At 41.9% G+C, this 20,138-nt stretch overlaps 1 protein-coding gene across 1 annotated transcript in view; it reads left to right on the top strand.

The window, feature by feature from the left end:
• Positions 1–473: 473 nt before the first annotated feature.
• LOC143518454 (uncharacterized) overlaps positions 474–20,138 on the top strand; it is a 31,788-nt gene continuing 12,123 nt past the window's right edge. Inside the window, exons 1-2 of the mRNA XM_077010918.1 lie at positions 474–489; positions 18,420–18,444. Coding sequence (XP_076867033.1) covers positions 18,423–18,444 — 22 coding nt within the window. The 5' untranslated portion in view covers positions 474–489; positions 18,420–18,422. The remainder of the gene's footprint in view (positions 490–18,419; positions 18,445–20,138) is intronic.

Here is a 20,138-nt window from a genome sequence, read left to right on the forward strand (position 1 = left end):
CCTGTTGTCTGAACCAAATGCTCAGTGCTGATCTCATTTGTTGAATGACTTGACTTGACTTGAAAACTGGTTAAACTAAACTTGTAATCATAGTTTCACCCACTAAAACATTTTGGACTGTGATGCACTTGGGCTGCATATTGGTAAGCACAGGTAGCAAAAGTGAAACTCAATAAAGCACAAGTGACTATAAGAATCTGGGAAGGAGGCCCTCTGGTGGCCAGAGAGGACATTGCAAAAAGATTCTGCTGCAGTGCAGAAAGAACAGCACAATTGTCTTTAGAAGGATGTGATTACATCTCCGTCCACTTTATTCTACACAGAAATGTTTTCGAATGTGTTTGCGTTGTATACTGAGATACAGATTTAATTGGAGTAACAATACCCCACATTGTCAATGTAATACGTCATCCAACGAGAAAGTGAAAGTACATTAGTTCTCGCGTCTCACTACGAAGAAGAAAGAAGAAAGAAAGAAGAAAGACGGAGGTGAGTAGATACTTCAGACTGAAATGTGTTCATCTCTGCAAACAGAGCAGATCATAGCCTAAAATATCATAAACTATGTTCTAGCTAATGGCTACAGCTAGTGTCCTTAAACAGAACAATCACAAGTTATTCGTTGTCTTTGGTTTAGCCTTTCAGCGAATTGTGTTGTTGGACTGCTTCTGAATACGTACGGGTAATATAATAACGCCTACCTTTAACCATTCTATAATAAACAGCGTTCGCAGGTGAGTAAACGCTGAAGTAGCGTTGGTTTGTGGAACAGAAAAAAGATTAAATAAAGTGGAAAAGTGAGATGGGAAAGCGTTCAATTAGGGGATTTCCAGTACGTCTGTCCCATGTAATACAGGTGTTACACGTTTTGTGCCGAATTCAGACTCCTCGCAGAATCCGACTCCCCTCTTTTGCACATGAAGACGCTGCAGTTGATGTTTGCGAGTTCCATTGTTTCTATACATAAATAAGGGCTAAGTTTTAATTACATATTACAAGTTTTAATAACATACTTGCTGTCCCGAAGTTCACCTCTGTCCACGTTACTTCGTAGTATTACTTAGTTCCTGGTCATTACTGACAACCTTACATCTTGTAGCCTATATCTTAATAACGACCTGACATATTTGCTTTTTACCAATATATTTGCCAAATACTTCCTAATTACAGGATTACATGGTTGCCAACTTTTGACGTTCGCTTGGAGTGAGATTTTAACCTGGAGGAGGTGGCGAGTGTATATTTGTTGTGTGTGTCTATATGTGTGTATTGTCGCGTCCATGAAGAAAGGAGTCCGACGAGAGGAGCTCATTCTCAACCGCAAATGCTTTTTTATTTACAATACACCCTCAGTTCACCACCCCACCTGCTCGTGCTGACAGCAACCTCACTCAGCCACATTCATATCACGGTGATGGTGTCAATTTCTACCTATCAGACACTTCAGCACCCCCGAGCGTGTATCCTATGTCCCCATAACTTTCAAAACAGAATACATCAATTACACATTAACAGTAATGTTAATAACTACTCCACACATTACCCAGCATCCTCTCTGATGAGGGCATGGCCTGTCAGTCCGCATACATTGCACCGTCACAGTATAATTGTTGAGCGGGGGGGGGGGGGGGGGGGGGGGGGCGAACTTGAATCATAGATGTGGATCAGAGGTAAATAAACTGGATTTTTTTTTCGGCGTGAGATATCGGAAGTGTGGCGTGAGAGCGTGTGAAGACGGTCAAATGCATGTGTTTCACGCTCAATGCGTGAGAGTTGGCAACCCTGCTAATTATGTCTTAATTATATAGTTAGGACAAAACTAGACTGCTCAATAAACTACGTTATAATCACAGTACTCACAGGACCAGTAGTGAGCAGAAACTGCCGCTGTCCTGCTGGTAGTGCCGCGTGACAGAGTGGATGGCAACATTGGATAGCTTGAAGTATCAAGACATTCCTGGTGCCCATTACATTCTAAACTACAAGAGAGGACTAATTCTGCAACAGGATGGTGCTCCTTCTCATACTTCAGCCTCCACATCCAAGTTCCTGAAAGCAAAGAAGATCAAAGAGGTCCTGGATTGGCCAGCTCAGTCACCAGACATGAACATTATTGAGCAAGTCCGGGGGAAGATGAAGAAGGAGGCTTGGAAGATGAAACCAAAAAATCCAGAAAGTCCAGAAAGACTGCTTTCTTTGCTATTCCAGATGACTTCATTAACAAGCTATTTGAGTCATTGCCAAGACATATGGAGTCATCCAAGCTCATGGAAGTCATACACCTATATTAATTATTTTTTCCAAGGCACCATGACTTTGTGTTATGCTACAGCCCCGGACCCCTCCCTTCGGGCGTATGTTACTGTTGTCCATGTCTTTATATGTACGTCCGTGGGTGTGGCTGGGTGTGTGTGTTCACCTGTCTCGTTAGAATAATGTGTTTCACGCTGTGCTTGTTAGGCTACGTGTATTTAGTGTGTGTATTCGTAGTGTTTGTTACTCGTCTTTAACGTGATCTGTGTGTAGTGTTTAGTGTGAGAACTGTTGCATGTCTGACTATTGTTTCAGCACGCTGTGAGCATGTACTGTGTTGAGCCATCTCAACTGTTTCGACACGCTGTGAGCATGTCCTGTGTCGATTCGAATAAAACGTAGCCTTTCAATTGCATGGCGCCCCCTGAGGCGGATGTGTTTGCTCGCTCTGAACAAGGATGTAACTCTTTTCGACTTTTGTTTAATTATTTTATGTTTATTTCTCTCATTTTAAATGTGGTGCATAAATGCCTTGCATTACGAACATACAGTAGACAGGCATTATTGGATATCGCTGCACATAACTTGGAGTTTACTGGTCAAATTCCATCAAAGCTGCAACTCATTGTGCGCTCACATAGCCACCACCGCTACACCCAGGAAGGCCCGAAGCTCCGGCCTCGAGTATATACGCAGACCCCAGGAAAGCGCTTCGCAGGCGGCGACGTAGGCGAGGCAAGAGAGGAGGGCTCCATGCTAGGCTAAAGGCTCGCGCTAGCCGACCACCGCTAACCAGCCTCTTGCTAGCCAATGTACGGTCTCTGGAGAACAAGCTGGATGAACTAAGGGCCTGAATTACATCACAAAGGGAAACAAGAGAATGCTGCACCCTTATTTTCTCTGAAATCTGGCTTTTAGAAAACATCCCGGACTCTGCTGTTCAGCTCGAGACTCATTCATTACACCGGGGAGATTGGACTGCAGCCTCCAGTAAGACAACAGGAGGGGGTGTGTGCGTATAAACAACGCGTGGTGTACAGATGTACAAACTGTATATAACAGACTCTCCAGAAAGTCGCGATGTTGCGATTTGCAACTTCAACGCAACTTCAAGCAAACCCCGCGAATTCAGGGCGGTGTTGCAACTTCAGCCAATCACCGCAACTTTCCCGCAAATTTGACCAATCACTGATGTCGTCTTGATGTGACGTCGACAAACTCCCGCCTTACTTCCGTATATACGTTCAAGAGGAGCAGACTGAAAGCAGCATGAGCGACGAAAATAACGGCAAAACGATCGGGAAAAGCAGTATCCCGGTACACTACATGAAGGCGGGGATAAACTGTCCAGATCCGGCCCGTGAATTGATTATCTATGGCCCCCTGGATGATATTTAATTACTATTAGAACCGGCCCGCAGGCCACAGCCGCCCGATGGTGTTTTGCACGCACAAACACTACATTCCCCACAATGCAACGGTAGCCCACGAAGTCACTGCAGCGCACGGAAGCGGCGAGGGTCTGAAATAAAGTTTATAAGTTTAAACTTTAAACTGAGATAAAGTTTAAAGTCAGAGATAAAGTCTCTGATCCATATCTATGAGTTACTAGTTCGCTCTGGCGCCAACCACTGGCGATCGATCTCGATACAATACTTAATTTGTGTCCATTTTACAGGCTGCCCGGTAACAACTTACGTTCGCTAACCCCTCCAGGTTCAAATCTCACTCCAAGCGATCTTGAAAAGTTGGCAACCCTGAATAAATAGGTAAATAGATAATTAAAATGGACTACTAAATAGAGGAAACCATACAACATTTACTCCCTATTGTAATGTACTCACAAAAAAGCAAAAACACACTGCAACTTCCATCGCAATTTTTTTGAAAAACACCCGCAACATCAAACATTTTAGCCCGCAACAATCACAAAAAAGGCCCGCGAAATCCTGGTGGGACTGATATAAGCACTGCTCCCCAGACCTGGAGTTTTTATTGCTGAAATGCCGTCCCTTTTATTTACCAAGGGAATTTATGTGCGTGTTTTTGGCCGCTGTTTACATCCACCCGCGGGCTAACTACACATCAGCGTTAAACAAGCTCTATGACGTCACCAGCGCGCTGGAAACAAATCATCCCGATGCTGTTTTTATTGTTGCGGGTGATTTTAACCAGTGTAATCTACGGGCCGTATTATCTGAATACCACCAGCATGTAAAAATTCCCACCCGTGGCAAGAACATTTTAGATCATGTCTACAGCAACATACGTGGTGGATTTCGGGCCGCACCACGCCCCCCATTTGGAGAATCAGATCACATCTCTCTGTTCTTATACCCAGCTTATAGACAAAAGCTCAAACAATCAAACCCTACAAACAAACAGGTTTAGATATGGACATCAGAAACTGAAAGCACTCTACAGGACTGTTTTGCCATAACAGACTGGGAGGTGTTCAGAGAGGCAGCCATTATGGAAGACTCTTCTGTGAACATAGATAACTATGCTGAGTATGTGACTGGGTACATTGGCACTTGCATTGAAAACATTGTGCCCACCATAACAGTCCGGAAATTCCCTAACCAGAAGCCCTGGATAAATGGTGAGGTACTGCAAATGCTACGAGCACGCTCCATTGCTTTTAGATCTGGTGATGAGGCTGAGCTCAAACTTGCACAGTACAGACTGAAGAAGGCCATAAGATCAGCCAAGAGACAGTATAGAGAGAAAACAGAAGGGTTCTACTCCACTGCTGACCCCAGACGTACATGGCAATGTCTAGAACAAATTACGGATTATAGATCCAGACCCAACAACACCATAAGTTCCTCAAACTGCCTTCCAGACGATCTCAATGAATTCTACACCCGCTTTGAGACGTCAACCCCCACTACCCTTACAGAGAATACACACGCCTCAATTACACAACTCTCCAGCCCCCCACCAGTTGTCTCGACAGCCCAAGTACACAAAGCCCTGAGGAGGATCAACCCCCCCAAAGCTGCAGGACCTGACAACATTCCTGGTCGAGCCCTCAGAGCATGTGCTAACGAGCTGGCTGATGTTTTCACCTCTATATTCTACCTTTCCCTCAAACAATGCACAGTTCCCACCTGTTACAAGACCACCACTATCATCCCTCTGCCCAAGAAGAACCCCCCTTCCTGCCTGAATGACTATAGGCCAGTAGCACTCACTCCAATCATTATGAAGTGCTTCGAGAGAGTGGTGCTGTCCTACATTCAGAACAACATACCAGACACTACAGACCCTCTAAAATACGCATACAGGGCCAACAGGTCTACCTCGGATGCCATCGCCGCAGCCCTTCATGTCTCCCTCACACACCTGGAACATAAAGACTCCTACATCAGGATCCTCTTTGTTGACTACAGCTCCGCTTTTAACATGGTCATACCTCATAAACTTACAGATAAACTGTCATCTCTTGGACTACATCCCACCCTCTGTGACTGGCTTTTAAACTTCCTGACTGGCAGGCCTCAGTCTGTTAGGATTGGAAACAGAACATCAACCAGCATAACAACTAACATTGGTACACCTCAGGGCTGTGTCCTCAGCCCTATACTCTACACCCTCTATACCCACGACTGTGTCGCCTCCAACCCTGACATCATCATCCTTAAGTTCGCCGACGACACTGCTGTGATAGGTCGTATTACTGGCGGAGAGGAGGCAGCCTACAGGAGTGAAGTGAACAGTCTGGTTACCTGGTGTGTGGACAACAACCTCACACTCAACATCGACAAGACAAAGGAGATGATAGTGGACATGAGAAGGGAGAGGAGACCTCATCAGCCACTGTTTATCCGGGACCTTGAGGTGGAGAGAGTGAACAGTTTTAAATACCTAGGGGTCCACATTAGTGATGACCTCACTTGGACACTAAACACCACTCAGGTGTTAAAGAGGGCTCTGCATCACCGTGTGGTACGGCAGTTCGACTGCGAAGGACCGTAAACGCCTGGAGAGAGTGATAAAAACTGCTACGAAAATTACCAGGACGGCACAGCCCTCTCTCCAGAGCATCTACCATCAAAGAGTTCACAGAAGAGCTGCCACCATAATCAAAGACCCCACCCATCCCCAACATGGACTATTCACACTTCTACCCTCAGGCCGAAGATACAGAAGTGTGAAGTGCAGGACAACTAGATTAAAGACTTCTTTCTTTCCAACAGCTATCAGACTCTTAAACAGCTGACCTTTGCACATGATTGTTTACAGGTAAACATACAACTGCACATGTATGTTTACACTTTGTTTTGCACCTTTTGTTCATACTTGACCACCAACTGCACATTGTAAATAATTTTATTTCAGGGTGTTTTATATATATATATATTATTAGTAGTAGTATTATTTGTTGAAACTTTGTACTTTATTACATCCTGTGCAGACAGCAAAAAAAGAATTTTATTGTACAGAAAAACTGTACATATGACAGTAAAGCTTTGAATTATGAATTATTTCTGTGAACGCATCCTCGACTCCCTCGCACCTGTTACACTTTGTTTAAATGCTTTTGTACCATGTTTGTGTATTCAAAATAAATTACATGAATGACCCATATGAATATAATCAATATTTCTTTCACAACATGAATTACCTATTTTTGTAAACAACAAGACATGTCTAAGCAAAATTTGACCTTTCTTTTCTCATTATATGATCAAAATCAATGACTGATACAAAACCAAGTGTGACGCTGGCGTCAGAGAGACGGACGAGATACGAGTCCGGTTCTTCACACACGTTCACTTTAATAAACAACAGGAATTGCGCAATCCGCGCACGATAAACAGTTACACACAGCACACAACGTGCAGACTGTAGACAACGACGAGCACAGGACACTGCGCGAGCGCACATTAAATAGACAAACCACATTAGCCCCACGTGATCACGAGACGATTCACAGGTGAGACTTATTAATCACACTACGGAACCCTAACCACGTATATCCACTGACGCAGACAAAGCACGTGGACAACGTTGACACACGCCCAAAAGGGAGGGGCCGGGGTCCTCAACGTGACACCAAGGAAATACCCTTAGAAATTGAGTGCAGGTACTGTCACACAAGTATGGCTGCTTCACTGAAGCATTTTAATTAACAGCACATTAAATATGCCATTTATTTCCATGAGGACAGAATAGGTAAGTATTTTCATACTTTCCAGCATTAATGTAATTTGATTTAACAATGACTATTCGTGCATGTAGTTCTAAGCCAATTGTATGGTGGTCATTGTACATGTTATACCTGTCACGTTATGGTCCCTGACCCCTCCTTTTGGGCGTGTGTTTACATTGTCTACGTCTACTCGTCTGCGTCTGTGTATCTCCGTGTGTGCGGTTGCGTCCTGTGATAATCCGTCTCACCTGTGGCTTGTCTCGTCATCACGTGGGGTTTATGTGGTTTGTCTATTTAATGTGCATTTGCGCAGTGTCCTGTGCTCATCGTTGTCTGAGTCCACACGTTTCCGTGAGTGTTGTATGTTTCTTCATGCGCTTCTTGTGCAGTTTATGTGTGTGATTAAACGTGACGTCAAGTGTCAAGTCGGACTCCTGTCTCGTCCTTCACGCCACACCGAATGTCACAGAATGACGAGCCCTCAAGAGACAGAATGCCAGGGTACACCACCCGGACCAAGAGGAGTCAGAGACCCAGGCGGCACCACCATGCCTCTACTCCTGCCCAATGCCGCACGGCCACCGTAACTCCCAAACTGATGGAGCAGGACCCGTTATGCAGGGTCATGCTGCTTCGGGCTCGGGAAGCCTCTTCCGTGAAGTTAGCGGACTGCTTCCGCGACGCCGCGGAGCGGATGTGGCAGAAGAGACACCCCTCTCCTTCCCGAGACCTCTCCCCGATCAGGTTAGGCGTCCTTGAGCTCTGCTCTACCGCCAAGACTCCGGAGAGCGAGTTCGGGGACGAGGAGTCGGAAGAGGAGGAGGGGGAAGAAGACTCTGCTCCCTCTGTCTGTTCCGCCCCCACCGTGGATTACGGGGAGGGCGAAGAGGAAGAGGAAGGCGACGAGGAGGATGAAGACCAGGCTCCCTCGGTCTGCTCCGCCCCCACCGAATACTACGGCGAGGGCATAGAGGAAGAAGACTACCCTCCTTCGGAGCATTCCGCCCGGACCGTAAAGGGGAGGTACAGCCCGGAGGTGAGGGCTTCCCCTGAACACTCCAAGGGGAGCGCTATGGACTATTCCCGGGGTGAGAGTCCGGCAGAGCCCATGAGCTGGAGCCTGGGCAGTGAGGAGGAGGAGGAGATGGAGATCGATAACAGCGTTCCCACTGCCAGGTCTGGAAGGCTGGCAACCAGCATGTCCGCCAATCGCGCTGTACCCCAAGGAGGGTTCGCAGCAGGGGCGGGGAAAGGACCGCCTACCGCAGCGCCTGCAGCTCCCGCAGCTCCCGGGTTCTCCCCGCTGGCCACTCTTCTCCTGGCACAAAGCCTGGCGCCAGTTACATGTTTGTAGTGTTCGTGTCTATTCCTGTGTTTCTGCCTAATCCCCTTTTCCCTTTCATGCCTCTGTGTGTGAATGTACCTGTTTGTGTGTTCGTTAATGTCCCGTTATGTTTGTCTAATGTGTTTTCCCTGGTCTTCCCAGGGAGGGTGTTCTAGGCGGTTCGTGGTGGGCTCTCCACCGAGGATCCCTAAAGATCTACCTTAGGATGGTAGTATTGAACAAGCCCTGCAATTATCATTTCTTCTTTTATTTAATTAATGATTTCGCATTCCTAAGTTTACCATCCTGCCATTTCAGGGATGAGAATGTAAGTATGTTTAAAATACATTTAAATAAGATATACTGCCCACAAGCACCCTGAACATTTTCTGTTTTCATATGTTAATTGCATTTCTGCATACAAAACATACATGCATGTCTATACATGCATACATCTTGTCAAAGATATGGCCAAATAATGAATGTGAAAAAACAGAATTGGTAATGTTATTTAATGTGAAACATTGCACCTTTATTTGGTGCTGGTAGTCACTGATAATGGTCAGTACCACATTTTTGAGAGTTCGTTTAGTCTCTTATCCACTTTGGTGTGTCACACAGGGGCAGTCATGGTCCTGTGGTAGGGAACTGGTCTTGTGACCAGAGGGTCATGGGTTCGATTCCCAGGCCTGAGGCCATGACTGAGGTGTCCTTGAGCAAGGCACCTAACCCCAACTGCTCCCTGGGCGCCGGGCTAGGGCTGCCCACCGCTCTGGGCATGTGTGCACCACAGCCCCCTAGTAATCACTAGTGTGTGTGTGTGTTCTAATTGCACAGATGGGTAAATGTGGAGGACAAATTTCGATTGCGGTGAAAAAATTACAAATATGTGTGCAAAATAATGACTCTGCAAGATTCCTTGTATATGCACCATTAGGCCATCAAACTGACTGATATGGTCTCTCTCTCATATATATGGTACAAACAATTGCATACCGAAAATAGCCAAATAGACTGTAGGATGTGAGACAATATCGCTGTTTATATACACTAGCAAAACAGCTTGCAGAATGTAGAATTATTTCCAATTAAAGTGAAGTAATGTATGCTGTATTTTCATTTGAAAACATTCAAGAAATGTATAATGTGCAGGCGTGTACATTGACTATATCCCACGGAATTGTTCGATCGAATATTTGTAGCTCCCATACTTTAGCTACCGAAAATTACTACCAAAAGTATTTTCTGCTATTTTGTTTACAATAACTTCGGGGCGCATGCGCGGCAAGTACACTTGTTTAGAGGACACCGAACGCAAGCCAACAGAACTTTCGCGAGCCACCGCTCCATAACTGATGCGAGACAACGCTGTGAGCTATCAGGCAACTGTCGCGCGGCACAGGCATTGCTCTTGGTTAGTGGCGCACGACAGCAGCTACAGTACAGCAAATACCTGCCGAAATGATACTCCCTAATATAATCTGTACATTTTAATGTGCGTGCACAGCAAAAGTTCATCTCATCAGTGCTAAAACAACATTTACACTAGTGTTACCTTTTTAACACTAAATCAGAGTATTGTTGAATTTATTCTACACTGGTGTAGGTGTTAAAAAATAGCTCTGATAGTGTTACATTTTAACTACTATTTTAATACATTTGAGTGTAAATGCAAAAATTACTCCACCAGAGTAAAACTTTAACTCATATTTCAACACTTTTGGGAGTTAACAGAAAGAAAACCACACTAGAGCATATTTTAAACTAGAATTTCTGGATTGTACACAAAAAACCCCAAAAAACTTATATTAAGAAACTTACTTTAAATGTTAACTTATTTCATCTTCAAACACTATGAACTGCACTGATGTGCTGAACTCATGGCGTTTCACATAAAGTTGCAGTAAGGTACAATATACATATGAAGAGTTTGGTTCCAAAACGCTATAAATCCATTTTGATCAATTTGAGTAAAAATGTGTTTTCTTTAGCAAGAAAGTGGTAGGCTAAAAACCACTGTTTTCTGTTTCAAACTATCAAATACCATACTAAGGTTAAAAAACACAAACAAATCAAATCAAGATTTTAATATTTAAAGATTTATTTAAAAAAAACAATTCGTTTTTTCACAAAACGCAATAAATCCATGCCATGTTTTTTCAAAAGGTCTTGTATATCCTTTTACGGAGCCCGGGAGGGGACATGGGTAAAAAATAAAAATTAAACGAGGGAACGTTTTACCATTCGAGCGCACGTTTTCTGTAATTCGTGCTCACGATTTATTAATTCGTGCGCACGATTAACAATTCGTGCGCACGTTTTGTTTTAATCGTGCGCACGTTTTAATTAAACTCGTGCTCACGATTTAGTAATTCGTGCGCACGTTTTGTTTTAATCGTGCGCACGTTTTCATTCATTCATTTGCAAACCCTACTGGCCTAAGCGCATACATTGCAGATACAAGGAGAGAGGCAGTAACAGTTCCCTGAAACTGTATATACTTTGATTGTTTAGATTTATGCCACAATGAACAGAGATACGTTTTATTAGGTCTTATTTGCTTATGCGACATTGTAGCTTCCCTTGCACAGCGGAGAATCACAATCAGTAAACGGCATCTGAAGCGAATTCTAAGCCTTTTAATGAACATTTATGACGAATTTTAATGTTGCTTTGTGTTTCAGGGTTGAATAGGCTACTTTAAATGCTTGAAATTGTAACTACTTCGTTTCACAACAAATATCTGTCAAATAACTGAACAGTTCTCTTGTATTAGGTTAACAAATACAAGCCTCTTGTAATTCCAGGACGAAACATGAGAGAACGTGAAGACGTTCAGATTGGGCGTTTTGAAAATAAACAACCATTAAACAATGTGATTAAAAGCGAATTATTTCGAATAATTTCGAGTATATGTTTAACTTATTTAAGTTTATCGTGCTGGGAAATATTGAACTGGACCTTGAAAGTGACGTACAGGTGCTTTAATTCCACCTTATAAAGGTGTATGAACCCTGCAAACATAACTTTGTTCATTGCGCTGAGGCGCGGCGCGCGAAGTTACAAAATTCGAGAGGTGCACGACCTCGTGAGACAGCGCGCTAGACCCTCGCGCACGGGCAGAGCCACAGCATAAGCAAATAAGACCTAATAAACGTATCTCTGTTCATTGTGGCATAAATCTAAACAATCAAAGTATATACAGTTTCAGGGAACTGTTACTGCCTCTCTCCTTGTATCTGCAATGTATGCGCTTAGGCCAGTAGGGTTTGCAAATGAATGAATGAAAACGTGCGCACGATTAAAACAAAACGTGCGCACGAATTACTAAATCGTGAGCACGAGTTTAATTAAAACGTGCGCACGATTAAAACAAAACGTGCGCACGAATTGTTAATCGTGCGCACGAATTAATAAATCGTGAGCACGAATTACAGAAAACGTGCGCTCGAATGGTAAAACGTTCCCTTGTTTAATTTTTATTTTTTACCCATGTCCCCTCCCGGGCTCGGTATCCTTTGGCATCAATAGAACATTTTTTTGACTGAAAATGTGCAAAATACAATAATAATTAACTGTAAATTGTACATCTTAATATAATAGTTTGACCATTGGGCCTAAAAACACAAATTTCAAAACATTTCATTAACAAACAAGACATTGTCACGCTACAGCCCCGAACCCCTCCCTTCGAGCGTGTGTTAATGTTGTCCGTGTCTTTATATGTACGTCCGTGGGTGGGTGTGTGTGTGTGTTCACTTGTCTCGTTAGACTAATGTGTTTCACGCGGTGCTTGTTAGGCTACGTGTATATAGTGTGTGTGTTTGTATCGTTTGGTGCTCGTCTTTAACGTGACATTCGTTGTGTGTGTTAAACCGGGTCAGCACGCCGTGAGCGTGTACTGTGTAGTGTATTGTACTGGTGTTATGATGCGCTGTGAGCGTTTACTGTTCAGTGTGATTGACAGCTGATTCAAGACGCCGTTAGTGTATCCAGCGTCAAGCTCAATAAACGTAGGCTTTGAACGCACCTCGTCTTTGCATCCTCGACTCCCTCGCACCCGTTACAGACATAAATAGTAAAATAGTATAACTATTAACATAAATAGTATAACTGCTATACGAACAGGCTCCTCTATACCATCAAAACCATTCATTTTCGCGGACTTTGAGATTGAAAAACGATATATTTTAACAAAGTATACTACAAGAAATGCCGGGCAGTAGTGATGGGACATCTGAAGCTAGGCTTCGAAGCGTGTACCGAGTAAAAAGGGGCGTGTCCGATGAAGCCCCGCTTCGGAGCTTGTGTCATATTGAGCAAAATCACGTGATCAGCAACAAACGAGGCCTCGCATTACATCGGCCACGTCATTGCTTCATTTTGCGTATCGTTTTCGTTTCGTTTGCGTATCGCGTATCGTTTATCAAAATAAAAGCGCTATGAACCCTGTTGCTTCGTGGGTTGTAGTAGGTGGTTAAATTTAAAATCTGGAACGTTCTAAATTCTTTTTGTTTGATCAGGATGTACATCAGATTCACACATCAAAAACAGACTAAAAACCATTGGAAGAGGCAAACCTTATTTGTAATGTTAAAAACATTTTACATTTGGCAGACGCCCTTATCCAGAGCGACTTACATTTTATCTCATTTTTATATAAGTGAACAATTGAGGGTTAAGGGGCACCTCAGTCATGGCCTCAGGCCTGGGGATCGAACCCACGACCCTCCGATTACAAGCTCAGTTCCCTAACCACTTCCCTTCCCTAACCACCAGGTCATGACTGCCAAACCAGATCTAGAAGCCCCAAGAAGCAATTATTTTAAACACATTCTGTTTTTAAAAAAAATCAGTTTCTAACTCCAAATATTCAGTCACTCAACAATCACTCAATTCCCAACATAGTAAAGTACAACATATCTTCATTGTCAAATACGTTCATGACATACAAGAAAACCCAACACAACCACTAATGGTCAAGGATTAGATTGGCTACAAATCATTTTAATAATTAAAACATGACAATTAAGTATGATTTAAATGATTCTCCTGTTACTAAACATGAGTTTGATGGAAACTTTGTGACAATATTGCATTTACACATTTTTGAAAGTATGATCCAACTGAATGACGAGGCTGTAACAGTTTCACCAGCAGATGTCACTAGTGAGTGATGAATGAAGCCTCGAGTAATGAACCTTTTTGCAAAGCAAAGGGTTGGAAAGCTTCATTGCTTCAAGAGGCTTCATTTGCCCATCACTACCGGGCAGCTCAACAGGTCACGTTCTATGATGTTTACATATCTGGTGGTGCATTGTGATTGGATGAGTGGAGATGTGGCGTTCTGTGGGAAATCAGGATTGGCGTTTGTTGCATTTTGGAAGGAAAGAGAGAAAGCAGGGTAGTATTACACGGCGGATGTGTCGTTTTGATAAAAAATGAATATTGGCTTTTCAAGAGTGGTCACATACCATTCTGATTCTGGCTCTAACTCATTTTTTTTTAAACGGCGTTTATCGCGTTTTGGAACCAAACTCTTCAAATGTTGTATGGTTTCCTCTGTTTAGTAGTCCATTTTAATTATCTATTTACCTATTTATTCAGGGTTGCCAACTTTTCAAGATCGCTTGGAGTGAGATTTGAACCTGGAGGGGGTTAGCGAACGTAAGTTGTTACCGGGCGGCCTGTAAAATGGACACAAATTAAGTATTATATCGAGATCGATCGCCAGTGGTTGGCGCCAGAGCGAACTAACTCATAGATGTGGATCAGAGGTAAATAAACTAGATTTTTTTTTCGGCGTGAGAAATCCGATGTGTGGCATGTGAGCATGTGAAGACGGTCAAATGCGTGTGTCTCACGCTCAATGCATGAGAGTTGGCAACCCTGATTTATTTATTTATGGGTATTATGCTTCTTATAAAACCCCTGGTTTTAACACTTCAAGCAATGATTTTATTTATCTTACTCCATGTCAGGGATGTCAAAGTCAAATACACCGAGGGCCAAAAAACCAAATTTGCTCCAAGCCGAGGGCCGGACTGGTTCAATGTTTATTAAAACATATTGAAATGATTGCACATAGCCTATTGAACCAAGACCTAACACAGTGTATATTATTTAATGCTTAAATGAATAAAGCAATATTTTCTTATGGATCTGTCAGTAATTTCAAGTGAAAACATTTTTCAACAAGCAAACAGATAAAAACAAACTTAGCGCCAGAGCAAACTATATCATAGTTCGAATCATAGATGTGGATCAGAGGTAAATAAACTAGATTTTTTTTATCTGCGTGAGATCTCGGATGTGTGGCATGTGAGCGTGTGAAGACAGTCAAATGCGCGTGTCTCAGTTGGCAACCCTGTTGATAGCTATTTGTTGTAAAACGAAGTAATTACAAGTTCAAGCATTTTCAAATAGGCTACTTTAGCCTAAATTCCAGCACTTTCAAACCTGGAACACAATGCAACATTATAATTCATCAGGTAAATGTTCATTCCCCCTGTTTTTGAGGGGTGTTTCTTTATACATATCGTTTCGGACAACACTGTAAAGAATTTGACGTGTCAAGTTTAAATGCCTCCGCCGTTGTGTGCGGAGTCGCGCGCTATGGTCAGTCGCGAAAGTATCCAGCCTTAACTGATACACGGCTGAACGGTTCATGTTTCAGTTTAGTTCACAGCCTCATGGACCAGGAGACGAGAGTGTTGTAGAAAATTTATGAATAAAAAAATTGCAACTAAATGTTGGGTTTATAAAATATAAATTATTATAAAATATAAATTACATTACAAATACAGTAATCCTGCCTTTATCGCATTCTGGAGATTCCAGAACTACCTGCAATAAACGAAAATAGAAACGGTATTTAAGTATTTATACACTATATTAGGGCTTTATAAACCCTCCCCACACCTTTACATAAACCTTTCCCATTCACTGAATAACCATCCCCTCACTGTTCTGTGCATGTGTGCTTGTCCAGCGAGCAACCAGTCGTGTTGTATACAATCTCATGTAGGCGAGTAGCGTCTCAGGCAAGTGATGCTGGTTCTCATTTCAGAGAGTAAATATGCACTATTTACTGTAATTCGTACTATTTTATTATTTATAACATTCCTTGTTAATTGTTAGAATTAATACTTATAATATATTTTTATACATTTTGGGATTTTGTCATGTAAAAAATCATAAAAATATATTTTTTGCGCCGATCGAATTCCGGAGACAACCGGCGAAAAAGTGATGACCCGCGAATTATTTTTCCCATTAATATCTTATAAAAACCCGTGAAAGAGTGAATTCACAAAAGCTGAAGCACGAACTGGCGCAGGATCACTGTAACATAATACAAAAAATAAGTATTAACTAACCTACAAAAGTTCAAAATAAATATTAAATTAAGAGCAACATTAAGATAAAAACTGTACATTCAGATGAAAATATCAACTTAAATGTGCAATCAAAAAGAAAATGTGAGTGAGTGGCAGCGCAAATGTGAACCACGTCCTTAGCAACAGTTCTCTGGGTGACATTACATTCAGTGAACGAATCAGAAAATGAACGAGAGCTTTCAGTTAATGAACGAATCAGAAAATGAACGAGAGCTTTCAGTTCATGAACGAATCAGAGAGTGAACGGGAGCTTTCAGTTCATGAACGAATCAGAGAGTGAACGAGAGCTTTCAGTTCATGAACGATTCAGTGAGTGAACGAGAGCTTTCAGTTCATGAACGATTCAGTGAGTGAACGAGAGCTTTCAGTTCATGAACGAATCAGTGAGTGAACGAGAGCTTTCAGTTCATGAACGAATCACTGAACGAATCACAGAGCATGCGCAGTTCCCTTGGTGATTCGGTGATTCACAGACCACACTGCAGTTCCCCTGATGGCCTGCACGGTCGCTGCTGAGCTCAATTACTGAACTGAAAAAGGAACGAATCATCTGAGGAAGTGATTCGATTCAGTTCGTTCACTCAAAGTGCAACAGCTCGGTGGCAGAAATGGACTTTCTGTCTCTTAAAAGACTATGAAAAATTAAACTTGTTGGAAATACATGTATGAACCCATTGTTGTGAAACAATAAAACACTGAAAACAAAAAAAAACCCAGTTTATCCCCGCTTTCATGTAGTGTACCGGGATACTGCTTTTCCCGATCTTTTTGCCTTTATTTTCGTCGCTCATGCTGCTTTCAGTCTGCTCCTCTTGAACGTATATACGGAAGTAAGGCGGGAGTTTGTCGACATCACATCAAGACGACATCAATGATTGGTCAAATTTGCGGGAAAGTTGCGGTGATTGGCTGAAGTTGCAACACCGCCCTGAATTCGCGGGGTTTGCTTGAAGTTGCGTTGAAGTTGCAAATCGCAACATCGCGACTTTCTGGAAGGTCTGAATCATCAATACAAATCACTGTACAAAACGCACTGTAATGACATTTGTTGTTAGAAGGAACGCTTGCTCATCTTTCACAATTATATTGACAATCTTTTTGAAAAGAGGCATTTCATTTTTTCATCAATGTAAACAAAGATACTAATCTGATACTCTGTTCCATAATTTTTCACCCAGCAAGTAGTAGATATGTAACCAGACACATTTAATACATCCCTTAAAATTTCGCTGCCCTCCAAATAGTCAAGCAAAACACTTTTGGACCAAACCGAAATCTTCTAAAACTAAAATGTTCCCAGTGAAATGCCAGCTGACTGATGTTTCTTAACAAGTGATTTTGTGATGTTTTTAAAGTCTTTAACAGATTTTTTGAAAAAGTTGTGTTTCCCTCCAAATCTCATGCACCACATATGAATAAGTAGTTCAATTCTCTTAATACATATTGGATAGTGAATCATTAAATGATGCTTTGGAATCAAGTTTTGTTCTGGATTCAGAGACTTAAACAATTTATGATGGTCAAATATTAAATGCTTCAAGTAGCAAGTCATACCGTCAGTTACAACTGGTGAAAATACAAGATTCACAATTTGTATCAAATAGAGAATCAAAATCCAGTAGCAATAATTTCTGTCAATTACATCTCCAAATATTAATGGAGTGTTACGCAAAAGACACCAAGTCTGAATAGCATTAAGTCCAAGATCTTTGTGACCATCATCCATCATCCAACGCAAATCCATAACCAGTCGTGTGTGTGTGTGTGTGTGTGTTTATATATTATACTCCACTTATTAATGTGTTGATGTGTTTTTGTGTGATTTTCCAAATTTCTGAAATAACTGTTCATCGTTAAATTTAAGTTATTAGTGATGACATGCAGTAGAACCACATTGCTCAATTTACTGTTTGGTCAGACACAACATTAACTTGTTATTCTTTGGTGTGTGTTTGTATTCAGTTTATGAGTAATGCAGCATACTGAATAATCAGTAAAGGGTTAATGGAATAAAAATTTAATCTGAGAGTCCGATGTTTTGTTTACTGTGATTTGTTACTACACACTTCCACACTCTTGATATGATTAGGCATATGATTTGAATATGGATTATAACACTCTTTTGACAGGATTAGGGGTGTGATTTGAATATGGATCATAACACTCTTTTGACAGGATTAGGGGTGTGATTTGAATATGGATCATAACACTCTTGACAGGATTGTGGGTGTGTTTTTAATAGGGATCATAACACTTTCTCATTCTTTCTCATTATTCCCTGCAGGACATGAGCTCTGACAGTAACTCAGGTGAGTGGAGAACTGTGTCAGTGCTACCTGTCTCACTCCCATGTGAAGAAAGTTGATGAGACCCAGTCACATGGTCACTTACCTGCCTGTATCTCCCCATGTCTGTGTGTGCTTTATGATCATCAGAATAATGACAAATTCCACTCCATATCCATAAATTCCATCAAGATGAGTTAATATTTTCTATTTTAGGACCAAACAGATTCTTAAGCCATTGTTACATTACTTTTGAAGAAAATCTCCACTTGACTTCTTAATTTCTTATAACTGCTCCCAAAGTTTTTCTTCTGGTACAGACATGTGTACGCTTCAACTGGTGTTTTGTATGTTAGGTTTTTTATTTAGTGTCTTTTTCACCTTCATCTTTACACCTTCACACCATGAAAAACTGAAATAGAACAAACAACAGATTAGCAGTGCTACCAATCATTCTTAATGGATTTCCAATTACCACACATGTTAAACGACAAATGCCCAAAGGCAACCTATTAAACCCAAACATACCGTGTGCACGAAATTAGGAGAAGTTAGATTTTATATCAAATCAAATCAAAGTTTATTTGTATAGCGCTTTTCACAACACATGTTGTCACAAAGCGCTTTACAGGATTTACAAGGTTAACAATACTATGGATCCAGAACCCTAATGAGCAAGCTAAAGGCGACAGTGGCGAGGAAAAACTCCCTATGATGGTGGGGAATAGGAAAAAACCTCGGGAGAACCAAGATTCAAAAGGGAACCCATCCTCCACTGGGTGGCCCGTTAACACACAAATTACACAAAATACAGACAAATACACAAGTCACACACAAATCACACAATCAGACTAAGTAAAAGGTAAAAATGAAAGTTCTGGGTTTTGATATTGTCACTGTAAATGTCTGTTGATGAACGCCAGGCTTTCATTCCGTGTCGGAGCAGTGATGCTGGTATTGTAGGATCTAGGGGTGTGTTTAAGTAATCGATCTTTCGATTCAAATCGATCTTCATTTGAATGATTCGATATCGATTTATGAAACCTGAGATCGATCTTTAGAATTAGCCAATTTTCCCTGCATATGCATACCGTTTTAACGTCTCGCGTTTTATCTCGCGAGATCAACCTTTTTTTTCTCGAGCACCGCCACTTTGCTGGGGTGATCAGTTAAGCATGGTTGCAGCAAGAATAAAAAAATGTACCTCTGATCCATATCTATGATACAATGAGTTACTAGTTCGCTCTGGCGCCAACCACTGGCGAGCGATCGATCGCGATATAACACTTATTTGTGTCCATTTTATACCGCCACCCCCTCCAGGTTCAAAGCTCACTCCAAGCGATCTTGAAAAGTTGGCAACCCTGCAGATGTATGGTTCCATTTTGGATTCAGAAACCATGATGGTAGGGAAGAGTTGGATAAAAGCACAGCCGTGTGTAAACTGTGCAACATGGAGGTGAAATATTGTGGGAATACCACAAATCTGAGAAATCATTTAATGCGACACCATCCTGATATTCAAAAACGCCAGAACCCAAACTCCATTAGAGAAGGCATTTGCAATTAAACTATCTACAAGTTCTCCCCGTGCCAAAAAAATAAACGAAGTGCTTGAATTCCACCTTTTAAAGGTGTATGAACCCTGCAAACACGACTTCGTTCATTGCTCTGAAGTGCGGTGAGCGCGAAGTTACAAAATTCGAGAGGTGCACGAG

The sequence above is a fragment of the Brachyhypopomus gauderio genome, chromosome 7 (genome assembly GCF_052324685.1).
Source record: "Brachyhypopomus gauderio isolate BG-103 chromosome 7, BGAUD_0.2, whole genome shotgun sequence".
Lineage (NCBI taxonomy): Eukaryota > Metazoa > Chordata > Actinopteri > Gymnotiformes > Hypopomidae > Brachyhypopomus > Brachyhypopomus gauderio.